Source organism: Lolium rigidum, chromosome 3 (genome assembly GCF_022539505.1).
Source record: "Lolium rigidum isolate FL_2022 chromosome 3, APGP_CSIRO_Lrig_0.1, whole genome shotgun sequence".
In the NCBI taxonomy this organism is placed as follows: Eukaryota; Viridiplantae; Streptophyta; class Magnoliopsida; order Poales; family Poaceae; genus Lolium; species Lolium rigidum.
This window is the reverse complement of record NC_061510.1, coordinates 83,383,883-83,392,981: the sequence shown is the minus strand read 5'-3', so window position 1 is coordinate 83,392,981 and position 9,099 is coordinate 83,383,883. Positions and strand designations below refer to the sequence as shown.

Below are 9,099 nucleotides of genomic sequence, written 5' to 3'. Positions count from 1 at the left end.
GGTTGGTGATGAAGCAGTAGACGTAGCTGTCGATGAAGTCGCGGCTGTCGCCGCGCCAGAAGCGATAGGGTCCGGGAGCCGAAGAACGTTACCCGAGTTGACGCGGAAGTGGACGCTCCCGAACGTCATGCCCATCCCACCGCGCAGGCCTAAGAAGACCGAACGCCATGCGTCGGTGTGCGGAGTGTACTGGATGGACCCAAAGCGGAACGAGTTCCCTTAGTTTGGCGAAGATGGAGTCGATGGTACTGGTGATGCTGGCAAAGATGTAGCCGACACAATCGGAACAGCCGATGAAGTGCCTTGTACCAGCAGGTTTCCCACACATGGCGCCAATTGACGACGGAGCTCCTCAGCAATGCCCATCATGAGGGGCTTAGGGTTGACCGAATCCTGCAGGTTAACACGAGACATCGCATACCAGACAAATAGGGAGCGAGATTTACCCAGCTTCGGGGCCCTCGATGAGGTAAAATCCTTACTCCTGCTTGTTTGATCTTGATTTATCGAGTAAAATAGGTTACAATGGGGCAGCCGATGGACTGCTATGGTGAACTCGCCGAGAGGCAAGGTTTCTAGGGTTTGTGTATGCTAGATTATGCGGGTTTCGTGTGTTTCCGTTCGGTAGGCCCTCTCCTGGCCTTTATATAAGAGGTCAGGTCCCGTGAGTCATGTCCAAACTCGACTAGGTTACATCAAGATCAAATCTATTCTTTCCTTTATCGACATCTTCTCGCCTTATTCATCAAGAATCCATCTTCTTGTAAGTCTTCTCTGTTGTAACCGACGTATGGGCCTACCTTGGATCAGGGCAATCCTCATGGGCCCCTTGTTGGGTTAAATGAGGTAGACTAATGTCGGGTACCCGAAGGGTAATGCCCACATCAAACCCTTTCGCATATCGATTCCTCTAGCTAATGTCGCCACCGGAATCGTTGGCGGCACCCGTCACGCTAAAGGCGGAGGAGAGGTGCGCATCTATTGGGTTTCGGGGAGGATGTGTCGGGTGCATGTGCGAGGTCTGCAGGCAGCAGAGAGAGGTGGAGACGGCGGGGCTGGGCTGTGGTGGAGCGGGCGAGGCGTCAACCCTTGGCGGCTTTCCGGTGCATTGTTTCGTGGCGTGTGGGTGGCGGCGGCACGACCCGGGCCTGATCTGGGCCCGGATGTTCTGGCTATTGCGCGCATCGACCAGATCAGTACAACAGTGGCGCTTGGGAGGCCTGACATGGGCCATTTTGGGCCCAATCTGGAACTATCGGACTATGTTCCATGCTTGTCCGTGTTGGCAGTCCCTGGTGACTTCCTATGTTGTGCCTGGAAAGCCAAGCGTCTAGGGTGTTTGTTCGAGTGCTCCGTATGTTCAACAGCAAAAGAGACCAGTGGCGGCATGGGTTGTCTTCACCTCTGCGCAGGCTGGTGGTGGGGGGTTGTTGTCTTGGTCTGAATAAATGTGGTTTAGCCCTACTCTTCTTCTTGTGCCAAGTAGTCGATCTACTTGATGTGGACCTCCACGATCGGACTCCTGGCAAGTTTTGGTCTTCCTGGCGGAGATCTTCGAAGATTGGCGCCTAGCGCCACTGGATATCTAGATTGGAATTGATCTTGTCGTGCGGGCCTTTACCTTTAGCTAGTGAGCCTTCATGAGGGCGTGGCGCGAAGCTTCGCTTTCTCATTGGTGTCATGGACATGTCTAAGTAAATATTTCCATGATACTGACAGAGGTGGTGAAAGTCACGGTGAATGTGATTGGAAGTTTAGAAGTTATAGCGGAGAAGTGTGTTGATTGCGGTGAAGATTATGCTACACATGATCTTCCTGTGTGTCGGGTGCTTGGTGACTAGTACACCTGGGCATTCCTCGTGTCGGGCAGGGTTTCGGGCTTAGCCTGAAAAATCCCGAACCTAATTTCGCAGGCTCGAGCCCAGCCCGGCTCGACATTCATGCCTGAACCCGGCCCGAACAGACAAAATCCTAACCCGGTCCGACAAGCCCGCACAAACTAGGATAAAATCCTTTTTCTACAAGCCCGGCCCGGCCCAACATTCGGGCTCCAAATCTAGGCCCGAACCCGGCCCAGGATTTTCGGGCTAGGTCGGGTCTGGCCATCCGGACCGGGCTGCCCATGCCCAGCCGTGACTAGCAACAACGTCTTTATCATTATTATTTTCTTGGATGTGTCGCCTTGCTGAAGGCATTGTTTTGTGAAATCAGACTCTCCCCGGTGTGAAAACCCAAGATCTTCGACCCGACGACCACAACGCTCGTGCATTGTTTTCTTCTTTTCTTCTTGGATGTGTCGCCTTCGGAGAATCTCTTTGTTTGTAGTCCCGGTGTTATCTTCGATGGTGGTTGAAGTGTTGTTATTGCGGGTGTTCCCTCGCCGCGATGGGGTCTTTGTGTTTTGTTCCTTTTTTCTTAGTTGTGTACATCCTTGATGTTTTTGAACATTGTGTTCGTGATGCAGAGGCTAAGTGTAATTGATATCTTTACGATATTAATATATTCTCTTTTAATCGAAAAATATGCAGATAACTGAGGAATCACAAACTCTCCCCCGTGCTTTCATGGCCGTGTACACGCTACAGCCACCATATGCAAAAGAAAAGAAAAAGCGCATCGCTGGGCGGCGCCGTATAATATGCGACGTCCACCGCCTCTGGAATCGATACGAGTCCGTGCCCGCCAGCGCCATGCGCCTTGCTGCAGGCGTGCCTGTACGTTTTGGCGTGGGTCTTGTAGCGGTGGTTCACGGGCGTGCGCCGGCCGGACACGGCCATGGCCACGGGCTACCTTTGACTCGCCGTGAAGCACTCTTCGCCCTTGTCCTGTGAAACATGTGACTCGTGCAGCTCGGTTGTGCGCAGCATACGGCCACCAACATACTGCGAGTTCCTCTGACGTGTCGAAGCTCCACTTAGCCACGCCGACTCGTGCCGTCCTTGTGTCCCAGACATGTCGCGAGTGCTGTCATCGCACGGTCCATGCCAAGCATTTACGCCAGAGATGCGAGCACTCGTGACCCCGGACTCACAATCGGCAAGCCGACCCCTCTTCTCCGTCAGGCGGCGCAAAGATCCATCTGCCGATCCAGGCGTCCAGCCAAAACCATGCTGTCCGCACCGCAAGAGAGCCCATTCCGCTTCGGAAAATGATGCAACGCCAACGACGACTGCGACAAGTAACGTGCAGCATCGTTATCACACAAGAAGATGAAATACCCTTCTTGCTGAATTATCCAGCACAAGATAGGGTGAAAGTTACAGATAAATCAAACTAAACAAGGATGAAAGTTACGGAGGAAATCCAGCTGAAGATAGGAGCCAAAGTTATGGGGGAAAGGAAGCATGTCATACAGTGATACAGAAGATGAGATTTCAGTCGTCACAAAAGATCGCGATGATTTCAGTTGGAGACCTAGATGATCCTTTTTTTTCAGCCACTTAATTTCCCGTGCCAAACAGGGATACGACGTACAATTACCACTTACCAAAGGTAACGTCACACAGACTAAACCCCAGTTACTACAGTACTAGCCAAATATACAGGCAGGAGGAGCGGTCGTTATGGGAGGATATATTCAGTCATATACGTACACGTGCCAACACCCATTACAGCACTAATATTAGCACAACCACAGCCACTGTACAAATCTAATCTTATGAGGAGTGCATCCATGGAGATCTCAGCAATGGGCTGATATCACCGATGCGATAAATACTTCAAGTGTTACCTTCATTCAGCAGGGATGTCACAACTCTTGCCTGAAAATTAACAGGGTTGGCTGAATTAATAAACCAGAATTAAGTATGCAAACAGAAAAATAAACTAATTCAAGTGAAAGGTCCAGATTCAGTTAGTTTGTTAGTTACTGTCATTATGGTGAATTCAAAATCAACAGCCAGAAATATGTATAACTACGGACAGCTATCAGAAATTTTAACATCACTTGAACGAACTGCAGCATACATTCTTCCCTAGGAACATGTCAAATATTATATGTGAAGCATGTACCTTTTTCTGGGTTAGGAGGACTTGTTAGTGGACCTTCATCTATGCTAGTACTACCTTCATTCCTGTCAAGAAATTCATCAACAGCACCAAGTTATGGGCATAAACCATTGTTGAAAGACATGAACCAGGGTTACGATACCACATCAGCGTACATACTGCCATTGTAAACAACTGGTACGACTACGGTGCTGGAATTTTCATGCAATATATTCTTATACCAGCACCAATAGATACCAGTCAATATGGCAAGTACAACACAGATACGTAACCCTGCTAAGCTCCATAATTCCACGCTTCAGTAATTAGTAATTTACCCTCGAAAGGCCTGCGGGTCGCTTGTGTGACCAGTCATTGTTACGGCGGCCCCTTCAGAATCAACATCACCTTCATGTCTCTTTGTGCTCTATATTATAATAATATATACATAAGCCGTTAGCTTTGTTCTCTGGTTTAAACTTAGCAAGGAAGCAAATGGTTACGTGGAAGAAAACCTAAGTATACACTTTGACCCAAGAAAAGCTTACAGAGGTTTTGTCTCCAATCCATCTAGGAATAACTTCCGACAAAAGATCCATGTATTTTCCCATAGCAATCTCAGGATGCATGTTTCCTAGCTTTTGCCAAGAGACCCTGACAGAACAACAAATGGTTGTTATTAGTTAGGAATAGGTCGAGCTAAGCATGGGTGTACCTACATAGAACCCATCACGAATATAAAACATGAATTTATTGCTAACAACTGGTAGCTCATCATTGTTGAATAATGATACCAATAGATATTATCCATTATCCAACCATTTTTTTTATGTTAAGGTGTTTCAGACTCAACACGATAAGTCCAAAATAGTAGGATGATTGTCAAGTCAAATCGTGACATGATTATATATCTCTAATCGTATAAAGCGTGTGTGACTGTGTATTCCTCATGTCTATTTCTTGCTCATACTTTTCGAATACTTAGACGTAGACTCAACAGAGTTGTTGGAAACAGAATACATGCATTTTTTTCGAAAAGTAAGGTTAAACCTCCCGGCCTCTGCATAGAGTATTATTAAAGCTGATGCAAGGCAATGTGACTAAAGTCATCAACAAGCAGAGCACATTAGATGGTCAACAATGGCAGAACCATGAAAAGATATGAAAAAATACCCAACATAAATGTATGTATCAGATTCCAAATTATTATAATTACAACTTCAGCATCAGTTGCAGGCAAATAAACATGATTAGCAGATCACACATCAGAAAGGTGCAAGATATATGTCCTGTGATGTAGATCAGTTAGGCGTGTGTTAGAGTTGTCGAAATCTCAATAATACACTTTTGACCAGCATTCCATATTTTAACATCTATAAACCGGAAAATCCAAACAGAGCCTTTTAAAAAAATTGAAACCAAAATTTTAAGTTTCAAAAAAATCTGAAAAAAATACTACATGTAATAATGCTTTACTTTACCAACGTGCAAACCTCAACTCGAAATAACTTATATTCGGGGAATCAGGGCTCAAAAATGACAAAATCTGAAAACTTTGAGAGATTTGAAATTTTACACTGTTCACTACTTTAGATGTCTGATTTTGTCATTTTTGTCTACCCTGAATATAATTTATTTTGAGTTGAGGTTTTGCACATTGGTAAAGTACAACATTATCTACATCTATGTATTTTTTTTTCAGATTTCTAAATTTTCAAAATGCTGTTTTTGAATTTTCAAAACAAGGGATCCATGGAGCCGCTCCATTTGTCCACACCCATCTATAAACTCTTTATATTCCAAAATAGGCAAGTTTGGTCGTTAGATAGCTAAATGCCTACCCCCACTGGTTGCTAGTAGTCCATTTAACTAACCAATATATAAGGCTTGTAGATAAATGGCCAACAAAAAAGATGCAATGGTTCAACATGTGCATAAAAATATGAACATGTCATTGTACTTGTGGATCATACAAAATTGCAGGAGTCAGCCAACAAGTGGCACATCCCAATTCACGATGCCCTAGTTCTTAACTCTGAAGCCAAATCAACAGCTAGCAATTTGTTTGATCTGTCTGTTTTAAGCATATGCTACGTTTGTTACCACAAGAATCTCATTCTGCAATATATGATTTATTACTCATAACTCTTAAGGTGGTGGCTACCAGGATACAATACCTCACAACTTATGCTCTGATGGGTATCTTCGAAGGGAAAAATAAATAAACGCTCATGGATAACAAATGGACTACGATATTATCACAGCTGGGTTCAAGATTTAGGATCTCAGGCAGCAACGGTGGAGCTTTCCATGAATATCTGGGCGGGCCAGTAGGTTAAAGAAGACAAAAAAATAGGCTGTCAGTGGGCTCAAAATTTACAAGTTCATAGGCATGGGCGGGCCACAGCCAGGAGGCAGTATTCGCAACTTCAAAACAGGCTACTTATGCCATGTTCATGCTATTTTTTTGCGATAAATGGTCATGCTAACACGTAACCGAAGGTATCTTCCAATTGAACTGGACTATATCACACCAGTTCACCCAAAGCTAAACATACAGATGAATGTTTGCGAACAGGCTTCTCATGTTATGAGGCCGTTCGGAAGATATGGCCACAGAGCCACCGGCTAAACTTGCACAAGAATCTCTCTAATATATACTGTGGAATCCTTTTACTGCTGTTCCTTACCCAAAAACAAACTTGGGCAGGAGTCCAGTACCGACTTGCTGTCGATTATGCCAGATTAGAGAAAAGAAGGTAAATCCCTTGATGTAGAATTGTCAATTCACTTTACAGAGGGAATTACACCAGATAAACCTAAGATTTTGAGTTACTGTGGAGACCCACCGGTATGTGTCATTGCGGTACATGATTTATAATCGTACATGGTCCCAAACTATATGGTGGTAAAATCATTTTTTTATCAAAAATGTGTAAAATTGTCTGCCAAAATATGAAGCACATGTGGTAAAATGACGACTATTGGAGTACAGGTGGTTATCAGCAATGGGTATCTCCAGTCCAATTTCCTCCATTCTGTGGGTATGGCTATAATCCTTTTACAATCTATTCCTTATATACAGCCTTGCCACCAAAAAGGATCTGGGGTTTTTACGAGAACAGACTAGTGTATAAGGTTTTTCTATGAGCAGAGCATTCTACGATCTCAATTGATCGGTTGCTCATGTGCCACGAGCGCATGGATCCCGCCTGTTAAGTACAGGAGGTGAAGATAGATGCGGACATGGACAGGTGAGTCCTTGCTGTCAGCTCACTATTTCGAATGGTATCCAACTGATGAGGTCCCCTAAGATGTTTTAACAAACAATTTCTACGCCAAAATATTAATTAAATGTGTAGGATTCTATGTTTAAGCAATTAATTCAGAACATATCAATTATGTCAAACTAGAACATAACATGTCTATATCCCGAAAACTGCTTCAACTAAGAACTAAATTTAGTACTCCCTCCGATCCAAATTACTTGTCACAGATTCAATGAACCTAGACAAATTTTAGGCAACATTTTGCCTAAACCTGCGACCAGTAATTTGGATCAAAGGGAGTACAAAACGTTATGCTTGCCCATCTTTGGTTTATTGAATTCCTAATAACAACAAGAATCTCATCAGAATTAACAATAAATCTATTTGCGCAAGCACTGAATCATATATCAACTAAAGTAAGAATATATTATATATGTGTCTTGCTAAATATGTGTGTGGTAGTTATGCTAGATTCATACAAGTGTTTCGCCTGTTTTTATTACTGACTAAACTGCACTCTGTCAAATAATACTGAAATCATACCTCTAATATGGTTTCCCTTTTATATGCATTACTTTAACTCCGTGTGTGATCTACTTAAAGATTCCTGTAAATCACGCTGTCGCATGGAGATTCGTCCTTAAACACTACTCAGTTAGTACTTATTTAAGCGTGCCATGTTTGAACTAGCTTAACAATCAGAGTAGTCCCCACAAGAAGTAATAGACACAGTACCAGATTATTTCATTGCCATTATGGCGTGGCTGCCTATTTTTGGTCTTGTCCCAACTTAGAACAGCAAAAAACCAAACAACCCAGTTGTTCCTGTTATTTCTTCCTTATTGATACCACTACACCTCACACTCCTTGACGAAAACACAGCGAGGGTCCAGTGTTAATAATATATTCTTATAGGCCATGATGCATATAATACCCATTTACGACACATGGGGGGTGTTGGGGTCCTCAAATGTGTTTTGTGATCATCAAGTAATAATATAACTTACAGCATCATACTAAAGATAAGTTGAGGCAGGTACCATTTTGCACGAGATGAAGGCCTCAGTGTAAGCGGCTGCGCAGAGTCATAGCAGGGACCATCAACGGCAACCTTGAGAAGCCCCTGAAGCTGCAGCTGCACATCGCTATCCAGCTTCGACAGAGCAGACGCCCCAGCGTCGCTAGCTGCAAATGCTGCCGCTGCGCCGAACCTCTTCTCCACTTCACTTCTCTCAATCCCCTCCCACTCCTCGAACTCCATGTTGGCGCTAGCCTCATCTTCCGGCGTCCCTGGCAATGTCACCGCTTCCTTTTCCGGTAACTGGACAGCCGCTTTGTCAATGGAGCTGCCTTGTTGGCTGACATTCAGATCATCAGCCTTTGGCACTAGTAATTCCTCGTTATGAACCGGTTTTTCTTGTTGATCAACCGGAGTGGCCTCACATTGAGCTTCCTCTTTGTTCAGAACTTGTTCGTCTTGACCAGCAACTTCTTCGACAGATTGTTCTTTCAGCTCCTCCTCCATGTCCACCGCATGGGTAATCGGAGCCACCTGTGAAGCCGATTCCCTTGCCACCACATCGGGAATCGCTGTGGGAGCCACCTCTGAAGCCGATTCCCTTGCCACTTCATCGGGGACCTCTCTTGGAGCCATCTCTGCAGCCAATTCCCTTGCCACTTCATCGGGGACCTCTCTTGGAGCCACCTCTGCAGCCACTTCGTGCTGATCCACTTCATTAACTGGCTCCTCCTCCTGCTGCTCCTCGAGTACGAGGTCAAGAACCGCATCAGGTACAGTGTCAGAAGCCAATTGACGTGGAATCACTTGAGCAGCCTGCGCTCC

General features: G+C 44.9%; 1 protein-coding gene across 1 annotated transcript; it reads right to left on the bottom strand.

Annotated features, from left to right (window-relative positions):
* Nucleotides 1–3,715: 3,715 nt before the first annotated feature.
* Nucleotides 3,716–9,016, bottom strand: LOC124701877 (acyl-CoA-binding domain-containing protein 5-like). Its single transcript, XM_047233976.1, has 5 exons — nt 8,297–9,016; nt 4,536–4,641; nt 4,326–4,414; nt 4,012–4,073; nt 3,716–3,761 (listed from the first exon to the last, which is right to left on the bottom strand). The coding sequence occupies exons 1-5, from the start codon at nt 8,908–8,910 to the stop codon at nt 3,733–3,735; spliced, it is 900 nt and encodes a 299-aa protein (XP_047089932.1). The 5' UTR covers nt 8,911–9,016; the 3' UTR covers nt 3,716–3,732.
* Between the last annotated feature and the right edge of the window lie 83 nt (nt 9,017–9,099).